The 17989-nt window shown below is 37.4% G+C and overlaps 1 protein-coding gene across 1 annotated transcript in view; it reads left to right on the top strand.

Annotated features, from left to right (window-relative positions):
* Window positions 1-17989, top strand: part of ABCA12 (ATP binding cassette subfamily A member 12) — a 163866-nt gene that overhangs the window by 44224 nt on the left and 101653 nt on the right. The window contains exon 3 of the mRNA XM_019727083.3: window positions 9935-10088. Within this exon, the coding sequence (XP_019582642.3) occupies window positions 9935-10088 (154 nt within the window). The remainder of the gene's footprint in view (window positions 1-9934; window positions 10089-17989) is intronic.

Below are 17989 nucleotides of genomic sequence, written 5' to 3'. Positions count from 1 at the left end.
CAGTACTTCACTCATGAGAGTAATTCTTAAAATTTTTGCCAATATGTAGCTCCTGGCAACAACTCGTAACTTAGCCCAGGCACCAGAAAGGCAAATATTTGAGAAGTTGACTAACCACCAAACAACTTTACATTATTTTCATTGTCTTGCTTGGTATTCTGTATACCATACCATCATGTGGCACCACTTTCCTAAGTGGTGTACAGAGAATAGTCCCTCAGTTTCTCCCTACTCTTTGCTTACCTTCAGATTGGGTCACTCACTCCCCATTAAGGATGGGTCACTGGGATGGTGGATCACTTTCATTGGTGCTCCTGTTGTGGGTTGGGGCAAATACACTCAGACCCACTGAAACACAGTTCTTGGTGACTGAGAGGTAAGGTTTCTCTCTGTATAGAAAAAGCTATACGTCTCCCACTATAGTTATTTATTTTTATTTTATTTTATGTGAACTGGGTAAATGCTCGTTTCTTTAGTTCCTTAGGACATTCAGATTCAAATTTACAGTCAACTTCTAATAACACACAGACATGTGGCACCTACTATTGTGATGGCTTTGTTTTTTCCTACCCTTGTTTGCTCTTATTCTGATTTCCTCATTATCTTATTTTGTTCCCCATTATAGTGTGTGTAATTTTATAAGCCTCCCCAAATCCTCTGGGAATGAAATTCTCTTCTCCAAGCAATTTCTGAGACCACTTTTGCTGAAGGGCTACCACCAATAGTGATGCTGGTTTTGTAATGGACTCCCACAAATAAACGCTAAGGTGCTTGCTGAACAGCTATAGCTAAGCCAAGTTGGTCAGGTGGCAGTTTTTAAGTAAGTTTTAGCACATTAAGGTTCAAAGCCAAAATATTTCCTTATGTAAAAAGTTTCCTCCTGGGGGAAGATAAATACATTTTCAGTTCTAGGTCCCTTTGCAGTTGGGAATATGTGAGATCATGGGTTAAGGCCCTGTTTCGTAAAGTGTACCCCATGAAATATTTGTTCCCAGGGTATTATCCTTAAAAACAGGAAGAAAAAGAAAAAAAAAGAAAGAAAGGATACAATATTCTGTGCTCACATATGTGCAAATATGAATTAACCAAAGTTATTCGGGTTTTTATACTGAAAAACTTCTTAGAGACTTTAATATGAAAATCTATTCTGGCTTTCCCAGAACAGGAGGCAGAATTTAGTTTCCTAAACTCATTTGGACCCAGAGTCTGGCTTATGTGAGTTCTGATGCATCCCACTTCCCTATCCCAGCATCACATTGGGGACTGTCCTGGACGGAAGAGGAGTTAATTCTTCATTTCATTCCCCCAGTGAAGGCTTTGGTAGTTAACGGCCTAGATGGCTGAGGGATAGGGTTTCCGGGCGGGAATTCCTGCCTGTTCTCGGGAATTTTTTTCACTTTCCCGTTCCCGAATCCCAAGATATAAACTGTTTTCTGTTCTCCATAATGAATCGTTTCCACAAAGTGATGGCCGATACTACCAACCACCTGGGTTCAAGGAGCTGATTTTCCCGATTTCCTGACCAACTTTTCTCGGGATTCGGGAATGGGAAAGCGAAAAATAATTCTCGAGAACAGGTGGGAATTCCCGTTTGGAAACCCTACTGGGAGACACCCGATGTGGTTGACAATTAGCACAGCACTTGTATCACAAATCAGAAGAACGTGGTGGCACTGGAGAAAGCACCGTTGGTCCAGAGTCCCCCCTCTCTTTGCTAGATGTTAACTAATTGCAGGATCTGTGGAAATGGGGAATGTCTCAGGGGAGGGGCTGCAATGATGTGGCTCAGCGCAGGGGCTCTCAGCCTACCAGAACCAGCCCATTCAGCCTGGTCATACCTGTGTGTATCCCGCTTCATATCAGCCATGCCTCAGAGGTCATAGGGCACTTCCCTGGTTAGCCACATCTAAGGAGAATCAGGCCACTAAGTTTTATAGGAAGAATGTTCTATAACGAAATCAGGACCTCAGGTTCATTCCTCTTTGAACTAATTTAGATTTAGAAGGAAATAAAAGAGTTGCCAAGATTGTGTTTGCAAATGGCCGTTGGCAGGGAGATTTTTTAGAATACAATTGTGAGTCTTGGTTATTGAAAGACAAGCTTCAGACAAGCAAAATGTTAGTTACTATTAGGCCCATCTAACAACACAGACATCTTGTCACCCAAGATGAGCCATAGGACTCAACATTCCTTGCCAGGTGGGAATATTTTGAATTTATGAGATTTTTATTTTTAAACTTTTCCAGGTTCAGTCCATGTGGGAGTTTATTATCTGGCATCTGTGTGTTACTGTGAATGCGTCCATGCCTTGAATCAAACCATTTCGTTTACAGTTTAAATAGATCAGGCCATGGCCGTTGGAATCCATCACCCAACAGGACCACTTTAACAGTCAGAAAGGTGGGAGGCACACTCTGTGCTGGAAGCTCAATAAGGTGGATCAGAGCCCTTTGGGCCGACCATCCATTCAAGTGTGCAATTTAAGATCAAAGAGGTAACATTTAAAGCGATAGCAACATCCCGAGCGATAGCAAGTGCCTCATCTTCTTATCTTAAAAAAATAATAATAGTAGTAAGCCAAAAATATAAAGGAGGCAGGAGATATCTTTCCTCACTTCCTTTGCACCTGCCGTGTCATACCCAGAGCCCCAAAATTATCTCCACAGGGACATTTTTTGCACCTTTCAAAATCGGTTGGCTGTGGTACTTGAAAGAAACTCTGAGGAATGTACAGGATGTGGGAACATCTCAGCATGTAGGACAATATCTCAAGTGACCCAAGGTTTATTCTTGTTCTCTGTGGCTCTAGTCATTAAACATATACAGATGCCAAATTTTGAGTATAGGATCTCCTCACCCACTGCGTTAGAGATTAAGCATCTTGCTTCAGCCTTTACTGACCCAAAACAGTTTACCTTTTTGCCGATGGATTTGAACTTGGAAAAGCACCTGCCCTATGAAGCAAGACTTGCCTGGGGAAAATTAGGAAGAATGTGTCATGGCACCACACCCACTGAGCAAGCAGTAATTGAAGTATCACACCAGTTGTTACAGGTACATATTATGAATTAGTAGGGAGAGAAACACGTCATGCAATACTCCTAACCAGTCATTGGTTCAAGGCACAGAGAAGGGAGACAAGGCAGAGCAGCAAAACCCCAGCCACTGTGTGGAAAATAAGACAAATGTTACAACAGAAGTCTGATGAGCAATAGTAACTCATGATTCTATGGGGCCTTCCCTCTTCATAGCACCTTACACAAGCTTCATCTAATTAATCTTCCTTGTACCCTGTGAGGTGGCAAGGCCCATTATCCTCAATTTGGTAGATGAGGAAATAGAGACATAAAGAGGTTAATTTACTTCTGGTGATTCAATGAATCAACAGGAAAACCAGAAGGGGTACCTGTTTTTCGAATTCTCAGTCTGTTCACTCCAAAATATACTGAGACTTAGCTGAACACAGTGTTGTTTTCATTAATGTCATATATCATGTAGTTCTAGCTCCATCTCTGGTATTTTATTTTTCATGTGACCTTGAGCCAGCTACATGTTCTCTCTGAGGTTATCAACAAAATGGGTATAACACTTGCCCTGCCTATCTTATAAGACTGTTATGGGGCTCATATGAAATGATGACTGTTTACTTCATGTAAAAATCATGAAGTTTCTTTAAACCAATGTTTTACTATTTACTTCCAAGTATATGTTATTTTCATACATAATATTTCTGACAATTCAAGGAAACAAATGACTTCTACTTATATTTTGTTTAATGAAAGTGTGATGAGCTTTGAAACCAGGTGTGCGTTTTCTCTCTACCTATCTATCTATCTCTATCTCTCTCACACATACACATACACACACGCACAACCCAGAGTTGTATTTTTTAATGTTTAAATGGGAAAAAAAAATTAAATAGAAGAATGAACCTTACGTAGTACCTTACTCAGTGCCAGATACACAGTATTTGTTCAGTAAATATTTATTGAATAAATGATGGACGGATTCACTTTGTGGATAATAAATTCAGTGGTTGATATTATGAATGACAATGTGTAATAGCTAGATTTTTTCAGGACACCAAGATAAAAGCCTATAACAATAAATGCTATTAGTTTTATTAATCAATATTATCTATTTTTTATAAGGCACATGAATATAATGCAGCATTATCCAACGTACTTACTACCATTGAACTTACTATATCTATTGTTATCTTTTGACCTTACTATAACGTTGGGTTCAATTTTGAAATTTTGTCCTACAGATAATAAAGATAAAGATGCATATTATGTTAAAGTTCTAAATCATGCAGTCTTCCTGTGACCCTCGGGGGGTTCATCCATTCATTGATTCATTCATTAATATAATTAATAATTTATTGCAATGTGTCAAACATTGTGCTAAGAACCATGTGAGGACTTTCCTTTCTTTCAAATAGCTTATTCTTTATCTAGTCTCTCAAAAGTGCAATTTTATTTAAGAGTTAGCGTCCATCTGCAGATTCAAAGTCGTATCCGTATTTAACCCTAGCCTAAGGTCTCTCTGGCTCACAAAGGTAAAAACCAATAGCCCTTATTCTGAGGGACTGAAGTGAGAAGAGCGAGTATGTTTGCTCTAACCTGCAGATGGACGGGGAGAAGGACACCTCCCCTCAGGAAACAGCCCGGTCCCACAAATGGAAAGTATTTGTGAAGGAGAACAGTGACATTCCTATAGCTTCCTGATGTAATGTTATGAAATAATTTGAAAGGTTAGTGTTATGTCATTTATAAGTTCAATTACATCTTTAAAAATGTAATTGGGAACAAAATATGCTCAAAAACTACAAGAAGGGTAAAAAGACTTTATTTTAATAAAATATTACAAATATGCTTCAGAGATTCATTTCCTTTCCCATATTTTCTTTATTCATATTAGGCTAGTTGATTATTTGTAGGTGATGATTCTGGACATGCTTGTTTTATTTTGTATGCTTGTCATGGTGACACATTCTTATCATGGTATTTCACAAGGAGACTTATCATTTGCCTGATCAGAAGACGTGATACTTATTCTGCCCATGTGACTGTGTATCCGAAAAGAAAAATATAATGCCTCAAATAAATAACTTCATATTTTAAAAAGTCAGATTTTTTTTCTTCCAAGATTTATAATTCAGGTCTTCACTGGGATAAAGACCAAATTCTTTTAACCTGGAAATGCAAAAATACCACCTAGGTGGGTTTCTGACTTGCTTTGAGAAAAACACAAAGAAACACAGTGGAAGTTCTCCAATTCTACAGTTACTATGATATTTACAAATGTCACCAAGGCAGCCTACACAATGCTTCCTGAGCTTAATGATGTCACATGGAAGTAGCTTCATTACAGAAAAGACTGTGGCATTTCTTTAATAATGCAAGAAACAGGAAATAGCACTTCCGTATTAGATTTTGCCAATGAGCAACATACTCCTGAATTTATTATGGAATTGGGTAACAATCCTTCTGCGGTGGTGAAACAGGAAAAGGAGTAAGGGAAGATGTTGGAAGAATGTGCATTCTTGGCTGTGTCAACGAGTAAAGAGACAGAGGGGTAGGCGAGAGAAAGAGGAGCAGCAGGAGGAAGAGAGAAAAGATGAATTGAAAACTAAGTAAATACAGGAGGTGGTGAACAGAAAGGAAAGAAAAAAAGATAGAGAAATAGAGGTAAAAGCATAGTAAGTAGATTAGATGAGATGAGGGAAGAAGAAAAGAAGTGAAAACAAGAAACGGACAAGACAGGAAAGGGACAAGTGTAAGAAACGTTATCCTTCCAGGAGTCAACAAACTACAGCCTGTCGGCCAAATCCAGTCTACTCCCTTTTTTGTAAATAAAGTTTTATTGAACCATAACTAGGATCATTGATGTACACGTTGTCTATGGCTGCTTTCATGCTGTAATTTCAGACTTAAGGATTTGTGATGGGGACAGTAGACTGTAGCTTAAAATACTTTCTGACTCTTATGAAAAAGATTGCAGTCTAATTCAGTTGTTCTCAAACTTTAGAGTATAACAGAATTACCTGGAAGGCTTGTTAAAATAAAAATTGCTGGACCTCACCCCCAGAGTTTCTGATTAGGTAAATCTGGGGTGGGATGTCAAATTTTCATGTCTAATAAATTCCCAGGTGATAATAATACTGTTGGTTCAGGGACCACACTTTGAGAACCAGTGTTCCAATCTTTACGTTATGGCACACTGAGCTTGTTCTAAATAAGTGCTTTTGTGCAGAAAGGGAAAGGAAAATCAAACTGGATCCTTCTATTAGGTAAACATAGATGTATTGCTTTATATCGCAACTGTTTACAAATTATCTATTTTTTAAAAATTCCTAGAGTTGGATCTTTTTATAAGACTGGTTTCATTCTCAACGAAAAATAAATTCAATTTAGTTAGAAGCTTAACTCATTGGTTTTTTCCTAAAAGTGTTTGATAGTCTGGTTTGATTCAACTCCCTGAAATAACATTGAACCCTGTCAATGTCATTACTGGACTGGGTCAATAATGTTGACAGTATCCATTTTATGAGAATAGCCTCTCCCCACCCATGGATGGCTCCTCATACAAACTCATTGTCTTTGAGCCCGGAGCCCCTAAGAAACGAACCGTAAGTGGTTTGAATTTTGTTACCTGCTTGCCCCACCTCTCTCCCTATGCTGGAGTCTTCTGACTCTAATTTCTCCATGAAATTGCAAGTTCTTTAATAGCTTTTCTCCTAGAGAAGGGCATGACTTTTCTCCTGGGTGTGAAACCTTTGGGAATCAGGATACCAAGAACTTTATTCTGCCTCAGCACTCTATCTCAAGACCTTGAGCTCTGTTTTGCTTTCCTCCCCTACGCAACTATGCCATGGCTTACGCAGTTATGAACTTTCTCTATTTGTATCCTTCAGTCTGTGCTCTGGCTGTAAACATGGGCAACCAATTATTAGCCTTAACTTTGCATGATCCACGCTTGATGCATGGAAGTTCTGTGCGATAGAGAAATGTTTCTCCTTCTCTTTTATCCAAGCATTTGGGAATGCAGAGAAACATAACTTTGGAAACGGAATGTGCCAGAGACACCTTCAGAATAGAATGAGTTCAACTTAGAATTAACAGCTTTTTAAAACAGAGGATGGTTTCATTCCACCATTGCTCTGAGGGGTTACTTTGCACACATAACCGAGATGGGCAGAAGATTAAAAAATCAATATGGTTTACAAGAAAGCTACAATAAAGTTTAATTTTAGTTAATTCTGACTTGTTAGCTCTAGAAGATTTATAGACTTTGTGAAAGGTTGATGTGCATCAGAAAGTATGTTATGGATGTCAAAGAAGGATGCATGACATAAATGTATATATTAGATGTCTAGAATAGCATGTGGAATACAGCAAATGTTTAATAAATCAGTGCTAATATAATTGTTGCAACAATCTTCCTCATCTTAATGAGTATACACTTCTTGGTTAAAGGATGATGGAAAAATAAATAATGTAGGCAGCCCTTGCTCTGCATTAGCACTGTGCTAACTGAAAATTGTGCACACCTAAACCAATTCCTCATTTACATTAAACCCATAGTAACTGGTTAAATACTAGTTATCAAAAAATAACCATGCAAAGCATGTACTATCTGGACTTTGTACACCATGGCAACATGTTTTTAAGGAATTACTGTGATGAATTTTCCTGTGTAGTAGGCATATGCGTACCTATAGTTAATCACATCAAAGAATATTGTGGGTTTAAATTCTTTCAAATTCCTCTCTAATAATTTGCAAATTATATTCAATGCAGCATAAGTAAAATTGGATGTAATGTGCCACCTCTTCTCAGGTCTTCTTTCCTTGACATCGCTTCCCTTTTTTGCCTCTCTTCCTGTTACACTATGGCTCCCCTTGAGCTTCCGTTGTTTTCAGCACTACCTGGCTCACTCCCACCATCACCTTGATTAAATAGCATAGAGCAGAGGGGTCATCTTTTCGGTTGCCCTTCTATTTGCCTTCCATTTCTGAATGGACTCACTGCATGTATTTGGAATAAGAATAAGCCCATTTGCAGACCCACACCCCAGTAAGTGACTGCAGTTGTGATCTGTGTAACAGGGTGGATCACCATTAAGGATGAAATTTCACTGCCGAATTGTAAAGGTCATGCTATGTATGCAGTTCACTGTGGCAGAATGTTGTTACAGGGAGATGATGTGAAACCGCTAATGGGCAATTTGACTGCTACTCTCTAGCTTATTCAAGGAGTTGCACTACAATGAAAACATTACAGGCTCACTGCAGTTTTCACTTCGGTTTAATATTAGGAGAGACACTGGTGTTTCTGGTGTCAGAAAGAGAAGCTGCTTAGGTAGAGGTAGTGAATAATAGAGTGGTGGTCTTTCTAATTTCTAATAAATTTTCAAACTTTAATTCATACTGGTGTTATTTTATGTGTTAGTTTTTCCTTTGACTGCTGTAACAAGTCACCGCAAACTTACTATCTTAAGAACAACATCAACTTATTGTTTTACAGTTGTGGAGATCAGAAGCCAAAATTTAGTCTCAGCAGTTAAAAATTATGGTGTTGGCAGAGCTACATTCCTTCTGGAGGCTCCAGGAAAATCTGTTTCCTTGTTTTTTCTAGCTTCTAGAGGTCACCCACTTTCCTTGGCTTTTGTCTCCTTTTTCCATCTTCAAAGTTAACAACATAGCATTTTCCAATCACTCTCTCTCTTTTTTTTTCTCTTGACTTTTCTTCTGGCCAATTTTCCTATTGCCCTTTCCCTTTTATTTCCAATCTTCTTATTATTTTTTTAATGTAGATCTGTATTTAAATTACTTAGATCAAAATTCTATTTACTATTCTCTCTGCTAATATATTAATGCACTCTTAGCCATATTGCCCTTACTGGGGTTTTTATTGTTTGTTTTTGTTTCTACTTTCTTTCTCTCTCTTTTTAAATAACAAAAACAAATCTTTTTATAATGAAAACTGATACTCATTTTAACAGACTCATGAGGAAGTTAAGGTTTTGCGTTTTGGTCTTCAGTTTGGGATTACCCTTATAGTCTCTAAATCTGCTTTTTTGTCCTTGTGTTCTCCCAAAGGGGAGAACCTAGTGTTTCAATATCAAAACTAACTGTGGAAAGATTTGTACTTCACAGCTTGCCTATTGTCTTGACTCGTGTATGCCATCGTCACATTTTATAAAGCAAATGTTAAAGTAAAGTTTACAAAACCCTTTGCTGTTATAGTTCTTGTTTTCTGTGGCAATAATATTGGGGAAAGTTTGCATATTCACTCACACTATTATTATTGGTTTTTAAGTAGGAAAAATATTGTGTATATAGGATAATTAATTTAGCCATTGTGTTTAATTTTGAAGAGTCCAAAAATATCTCCTGGCATCTGGAAGATTGGCTGTATTTATGACTTTGATTATAAAAGAAGATAAGTACATTGTGGGAAAAATAGTTAATATATAGTCAAATAAAATAAACAAAATTCATGTGGCTTATACCACCCAGGGGAAAAAAATCCTTCCAGATTTTTAAGTATGCATATATTAATATATATTTTTTTTAAATTAGGAATATTCCAGTGATACTATTTCTGATCTGCTCTTTTTAATTAATAATATATTATAAACATTTTCTATATTATTTGACAACATTTTTATTGGCTGCATTGTGTTTTATCACATGGGTGTATTGTGATTTATTTTAAAAGCACTCTAGAAAACATTTTTGCAACTATTTCCTTAGAATAAATCCCAGGAAGAGAGATTTAGGGAATTTTAAACTCTTGGTACAGGGGACCCAGACAGTCATAATCCAGAAGGTAATTTCACAAAACAGAGTTACTGCATCTGTTTGTCTTCCTAGGCAAATGTCACAATGATGTCATTATTGTCTGTTTGTTTTTTCCAATTTCAGGTTACCTGGCACCTCGAAACCTTCCCAGTACTGGTTTCTTCCCATTCCTGCAAACCCTACTCTGTGACACAGACTCTAAATGCAAAGACACACCCTATGGCCCCCGAGATCTGCTTCGTAGGAAAGGGATAGATGATGCGGCATTTAAAGACAGGTAAGAGCCCTTCCCAGGTGTGTTTAGTGGTTTTGAGAGGTCAGAGCTTATTTCTGTATGAGATATCCAGGAAGACATCCTAAAATAAATATACCTTTATTTTATGTATCTACAAATGTGATGATCTAAATATGAATGAACAAGGTTCTTACAAACTGGAATGACGATGTTTATGTGGGATTAAGCATAATCTACTTTAGATGAATAATCCAAACTTTGCTTTTCAAACTGGGTGGCCAAGTCCTCCATTACTTCCCTCAGAGTTTCTCTATCCCACCTCAAATTGTCAGGGACACATTTCCTACAACTTGATCACAAATATAAGATGTAGGGAGATGTTGCGGCATTATCTTCTGGAAGAATCACATCTCTATAGTACTCTATGTGGCACTTCCAGATATAATAGAAGCCAGAAAATGCAAATAAGGAAATTATGTGTCTAGAGATCAAAGTAATAAAATTGAAAGTATACTTAATTAAACAACAACATTTAAATGAGTTTAATGTGTGTCCTATTTTATGATGAGAGAAGCAGATCAATGAAAATAGAGAATCTAGACAATGTACAAACTGACCAGCTATAATCTCAATTTTCCATCCTGGGATTCTATACCTAGAGAGACTCCCAAACCCCACAGGGACCCACCTGTCTATGGAACTGAAAACAATATTGTAGTCTGAATTGACCATGATATAATTCTGGCACAGATGCTTTTTTAAGTGTCTCAAGAAAAGATTATACTATTCTATACAGAGTTATTTGTTTCTAAAATTTTAATTTAAATTCCTTGACATGTAGCACCATTTCTCCTTTAATATCATCATTGTAATTTTGGTCATCAAAATAGAGAGAGAAACTACAGGCTGTTTAGCATAAATAAAACCATGTGAAGAATTGTCATGGGAAGTGACTTGAAACATACATAATTGTTGGGTTGCTAACTCACATTGGTTTTGTTATTTCAATTAGGCTGATGTTTAAAACCTCTGATGTTCATTCATCCACTTACTACTTTATTCAAGAAATAATGACTGAGAAATTTCTATATGCCAGGCACCATTCTAGGCACTGGGACACAGAGGTGAAGTAGACAAATTCACTACCTATTTGTTGCTTGCACTTTAGTGGAAAAACAATTAAAAAAACACACAACAGGGCAGGCAAATAAATAAACAGCATAGTTACTGATCATAAGTGTGATGGCAAGAAAATAAGCCAGTTCAAAAGATAGAAGTTGAAAGGTACGAATTTATTAATAGGGTGGTGAGAAAAGGTCAAGGAAGATGACATTTGGGTAAAGACCAAAAAGGACAGAGAGAAACTAGCACCAACATGTGAACATCTGTAACAGAATGTTCCAGGCAGAGAAATACCAATGATCTTGAAGTGGGGACAAACATGACCATTTAGAGGAACAGAAAATCAGCTAATATGGCTAGAACATAGTGAGGGTTGGTGAAACTTGTAAGAGGTTTGTTGAAAAGGTGCACAGGAGTTAGAGCATGCAGAATCAAACATGTAGGGAAAGGGAAAGCATTTACATTTTATTTTTAGTATAAAAATAAATTGGAAAGTTTTAAGCAGAGAAATGACATGACATAGTGTCTTTGAGACTAACATGTTCGAGGCATATACAAGCATTTCCTCCACTAGCACTAGTTGGGTTTCTCTGCAAGGAGACCAAAAGCTAACTAGAGCCTATGGCCCCTTGTGTAGTTAGGGTAGAGGTGAGGTGGAAGCATGGTGCTTTGGTTGTTCAACCAGTCCACGGATGGCCTATGTGTCCCTGTGTGACTGGTGAGTTGGGCATGATCTATGCCTGTGTTCTAGCAGGGGAGGGAAAATGTTAAATCAATAATGATAATAGTAGAGAGTATAGTGAAGAGTGGCAGAAGGATGCTGAAGCTAGATACCCTCCATATTTAAAGTAGAAGGACCTTCAGCTGGGGTAATCAGGTTACTCTTCATGAAGAGGTTGTACTTCAGACGGGCATTTCATGAACCAAGCGTTAGAGAAGACATGGGGAAAAATGAATATCCATTATTTTAAAATTATATTACAGCTACACCTGGGGCTCTTGTCTTTGTAGCTTTTTCTTTTAAGTGAAGGACAAAGTAACTATGAGGGAAATAGTTAATAATATCTAAGAAATATATAAATATATGTCCCCCCAAAGGAGTATTTTTCTGTTATATAATAGAGAACCAGACTCATGAGAGTTGCCTTAGATGAGCCATTGAATTGGGTTTGGAACTAGGATTAAAGACCCGGCTTATTTCATCCTCTGTTGATTGTTCTTTAGACTGCTGGCCACGTCTGCTTTTTAAAATTTTATTCTGACTTCCAGATAGTTCGTCTCTCTCAAGCTGTGTGTTGCTGTATATTCAGTATTTTCTCTAAACTACTAAGTAATTGGAGCTTAATTTAGAAAATTATGTACAATAATAAAATTGCATTAATGATATTTCCCACCATGCTATTAACTTTTATGCTTTATATAGCCAGGCAATGAAACTGGGCATGGTTAGTGGGTAAGCTGTTCCACTAAATTGCTTCCCTTTGGTGAAGAAAAATTCACCAAAATAGCTTCATTAAGAAACAAAACAATCTTCCTTTTCTCTTCTGTAAGTGAAGGGGGGAAAATGCCATCTTTGGTCTCATCAAAAAAGGCCCACCATGTTTATTACAATAGAATACTCTCTGAAAGATATGATCACACGGCAGTAACTTCTTGCTGGCCAGTTGCCAATTGTTTTGATATGTTTTTGCATTGGCACTAGCCTTCTGTTATTAAATTCATACTTCTCTAGGCATTAGCATCAGAATGGAGTGCTTTAAAAAAAAAATCCAATGCTATACTCATCCTCAACTCTAACTAGCTTTCTGAAAAAAAGAAATGATTACCTTTATGGTTTTTTTGCTCATTTGCACAACGGATGATCCAACATCACAGGGCGTACCCTTGTGATCTTTCCACTCAGCACCGCCTCTAAGAATACATCAGAACAGTGGGGGACCTGGCGGTGCTCTTGCTCACACAGCTGGCGAGTGGCAAAGACCATTCTCCAGAGCTCAGGATCATTATGTGGAGAAGTGATTCAGCATTCCTATAGCTCCTGTAAATACCCTATGATTTGCTCCCTATCTCTCATCCATGACCAGTGGTTTCCAAATTCCTACCTCTGCTCCTATTACATGGCTCCTGTAGAATTTGAAACATAGCTAATCAGGTTTTATTTCGGGATAGCTTTAAAGTGCCAAGGCTTTTGTTTAGTATTGAAAACTATGTCTTCAGAAACTGACCTAAAGATATTATTGGGAATGTAAGGTAAGGGGAAGTAGAAAAGCACGGGTCCTCCTTTGACTATAAAGATGAGGTAGGATGTATCCAATATCAGGCCTAATATTGGATTCATTCCAGAGTAATTTATAAACACTTAGTAATCATTTTAATGAGTATTTGTGTAAAAATACAAATTAAAATTTTATTTATCAAAAAACAAAGTGGCAGGATGTTTCAACTGCCGTATATATATTTGAATTCTCTCCTTAGAATAGAAAATACCCTAGGACAAAGTAACATATTAAGGTATTTCTAAATCTTCTCATCTTAACTGATATAGATCGTTGATTGGTAAGTGAGCCACCTAGAAGACAGGTATATTTTGAACATGGGCAGGCAGGATTACATCTGAAACGTGGATGGCCCTGAAGGAATAAATGTCAGAATGAAATACAAGAAAAGAATGAAAAAAAATTAAGAATTTTTCTTATGAATGACTTGTGTTTGGGGGTAGCCAGAAAAGACAACTGCATGAAACCCCTGAGAGGGTCTTGAAGCCATTACAGTGTCCTTATTTGTAGTAACAAGTCAATAATGAATATCACCTGGACCTGGGATTGAACAAGGACTGGTGCACAGCCCACACCTTTCTTCCAGGTGTCACTACATACTCATATAATTATACTTCTGGGGAAAAAGAGAAAAACGTATAAAACGTTTAACTAACCCTTAAAGGCAAAAAAGAAGAATATCAGAATTTTCTTTCCAGAATTTGCCATATGTGTCTTTTCTGGTAGGAATTCCTTTTATAGACAGAATGTACCATGGCACACATGGATACCACCTACACAGGTAGTCTTTCCACTCACAGGAAGTACAAAGACACCCAGTAGAACTGCATAAGATGATACAGAATTTATAGAAATGTGACATTTCCCAAATGTAACTCTTGGTAGACATGTCTGAGAAGAAGTAAAATCTTCTCTGGGCCTAAGTCTCCTTCCCAGTATCTGAAATTTAACATTTTTGAGTCCAAGATGTTTCCTTGCAAATTCTGTTCCAAAATAGAGCCTTACAAGTGCTGCTGAGGCAGAATTTGCTTCTTGAGCATCTTAGAGGAGAGGCCCTTAGTGATCTCCATGTTACTGTACCTGTGACTGAGTCTGGTAACAGGTAGTTAAATGGTACCATGGGCCACTTGGAGATTTGATTCAGTCTTTCTTGCTTCATCCAGAAGGATGAATTTTCTGGACTCATGTGAGCTTACATGTGGGATTCAGGAGGCATCTAAGTTTTGCATAATGCTCTAACATACTGCCTAGAGGTATCCAGTCTGAGGCAGATTCTCTGAGTCTTCATTAGAACTCTTCAGAGTTCCTGAATAGGATTTGTAATCTCCTGAGTTGGTCCTAGGGAGTAGGAATGGGAATGAGTCATCATGGAATAAATTCATATCTGTCGTAGCCTAGTACAGGGTGTTTCAACCTCAGCATTATTGTTACTTGGGCCAGATAATTCTTTGTTGTACTGTGCATTGTAGGATGTTTAGCGACAGCCCTGGCTTTTACCCTCCAGATGCCAGTAGCACTGCCCCCTCTAGTTATGACAATCAAATATATCTCCAGACATTACCAAATATCCCCTGGGAAGGAGGGGGCAAAATTATCCCCAGTTGAGAACTACAGGTCTAGTACAAGGGTGAAGAAAAAATTTAAGGTAGCAAGAGGTTTGAATTAAAGTTATAATTCTATAGGATCTTGCTCTATAAGAAACACAAATGATAACTCTGATTTAGTGGCCCCTATCATTTGTTCAATCATCTCTTTTGCATACTTTTACTTAGCTAATACCATTAATGAATTATAATTCTTGGATTTCTCATTGGACTTTCTCATTATATTATATAGAGTGGGAATTTAATAATTGTTGGTAAGTTAATGAATGAATATGGTGAGTACAGTGTAAGATTATACATTTGTGTCTGTGGTGCCATTCCTGGGTGTTCTAGGACCTTTGCCGAACCAGGTATGCAGCATAAGTGGGCAGACTAGGCTATGTAAAACACATGCTTCCTTAGCTATTAGTTCTCCTAAGTGATAGTCTTTATTATCTAGTATTAAATGCTTGTTATGGTTATGTACTAAACCTCCTACTATCTGCCAACACAGTGCATGGTAGACTTTTCTCAAATGTGTTTAAGTCTAAGAAGGGGAAAATTAATCATTACTATGAATGGAAAATTCATTTTATAAGTAAACTGGTAAAGAAATTAAATAATAAACCGAACAAAGGGTTACAAAACCCTGGGTGAGGTCCTTGGCCTTGCCCCACCTCACTAGCCAATGCTTGCAGGTTCTCTGAGTAGACACCTGAATAGTAGGAGTGCATCCATCTGGTGTCCAGAGACAGTGAAGGTTCTAGTGTTCTACAGGGGTTGTATGCGGAGCATAGGTGCTTAAGTATGGGGCTTCGGCTCCATATTCATGGTAAAGGCTCTGTCTTTGCACCATCTTCTTTTGTGGGTACTTTGACAGTCAATATTAGTAAGTGCCTATGATGACACGGCACTTACTAATGTGCTTATACTATATAAGCACATCTCATATAGCATTTACAACAACCTTGCAAGGTAGGTGTACTATTCTTAATCTGCAGATGAGGGAGGCAATGACTGAGATCTTTTAGGAAGAGGCAGAGCTGGGAGTCCAAAGGTATCTCCTAACTCCAAATCTCTTTCTATCACTCCCCAGCAATATACAGTCTTTTTATTTTATTAACCATCAACATACAGTCTTTTTATTTTATTAATGCAGCAATATACAGTCTTTTTATTTTATTAACCATCTGATCTTATGGTTCAGTACTGTGTTAGGTGTTTGGAATAAAAAAAAACAACACACGAATGAGACATGTTGCCTACTTCCAAAAATGTTATAGCTTAAAATGGAGAAGTGGTAAGAATAGGTACACAAACAAATATATTATACTTAAATTGGTATAAAATATGCACAAAGTGTTTAAATTGTGTCAAATAACAGAAAGGGGACCATTTTCTCACCTGTCGTTCTAAGAAGCTTATAGTGCTCTGTCTAGAAGCATGGTCATGCTGGTTACAAAGTTCAGAGTTTACCATTATTAACTCAGTAAGATTGGCTATTTCCCCGCCCTCCTTTAGTAATTTAATGGGAGTTAATAGAATTAATTGCCATTGGATGGATGAAGTAGCTGTATTTCAACCTCTGTTTTACATTTATATTGTGTTTTCCATTTTAAGAGTTTAAAACCATTAGTTTTGTTGCGCAGTGCCAGTGGGCACATGCCATTGTACTACACGTTGTACATACAGAATGAAACGGGAAAATCTGTAGGCAGACGCACATCAAAGCACATGATATCCTGAGCTTTCACCCCAACAAAAAGACCAGTCAAGGCCATGTAAAAGGAGATGCACCACCTCCCCATTCCTGGTACATGGCGTTCATTTGTAGGATACCATGTAACCATGTGCACTTCCAGATCATGGACAGGTTCTATTAGAAAACAGTCCTCCTGGTCTGGAAGCAGCCATTTTACTATTCAGCAAATTCAGAACTGCAGATCCGTGGCTTGCTGGGAAGAGGTGAGCTTGTTTTTCTTTGGTGTTTAAAGAATAGGAGTAGTTTCAGGACTCTTCCTTGAGTGTGGGAAGATGGGCAAGGTGTCCTCTGTAGAATAGATGCAGATTTTGTTTCCGAGCCCACACTTTCTTCGTTTTCTATCTCCTCTCCTTTTTCTCTGTCTTCCGCTCCCATTTATTATGCAGTCTCTGTTTTCTCTTGCTCTTTCTTTATTCATTTTGATCTTTGTCATTTTCCCTTTGATTTTTGTTGCTGTCCCTAACCCTTAAATTTTTTATGAAGGCAGTTTTTCCTTGTATTTTCAAAATGTGTTGATATTCAACAGTCTTCCTTGTAGTGTTTCAAACTGAACTTTTAAAAAATGTTGAGAAAAAGTAAAGTGAATCTGACTTTCTCAAATTTTCTAAAACTTCTGTGTGAGAGAAGGGGAAAAGTTCAGGTCAGTTATTATTTTTAGCTGAGTGCTTTCCCATCCAAATAGTCATTGTAAGGAATGTAAAAAGGTTTAGGGAAATACAGTCATGGTCATGAATAATTCAGATATGCATTAAGAATGCAAAACTTTGGAAGCAACCAGTACATTTTATAGAAAGTATTGAAAAAACACTAGGGAATGAAAACAAATATTACCTCTTCTTATCATATGTCTTAAAAGAACACAGTGAAGGAAGAAAACACAGATTTTTTTTTCCAATTACAAATCACAAAGTACCCTGGAACCAGGATTTAGATCTCATTTCTAAAAAGGAAGTCAAATTGAACCAACGGTAGTAAGCAGAGCTTATTTTTCCATTATTGTTACCTTTTTGTATCCATCCTTATATACCTTAAGTAAACTTTTTTTTTAAACAGCTACACAAAAGTCACCAACTGGTAGGCATTCTGAAAAATATTCAATTCAGGCATCTGGACTGATTTCACTCTTGAAATACACATACATTTATTTTAGGCAATATTTGTGATATATCATGCTTTCACGAAAATAAGATTATCTCCATT

The sequence above is a fragment of the Rhinolophus sinicus genome, chromosome 17, assembly GCF_057876585.1.
Source record: "Rhinolophus sinicus isolate RSI-liver-muscle chromosome 17, RSI-T2T, whole genome shotgun sequence".
Lineage (NCBI taxonomy): Eukaryota > Metazoa > Chordata > Mammalia > Chiroptera > Rhinolophidae > Rhinolophus > Rhinolophus sinicus.
The sequence above is the reverse complement of the archived record's forward strand: the minus strand, read 5'-3'. Positions and strand labels throughout refer to the sequence as shown.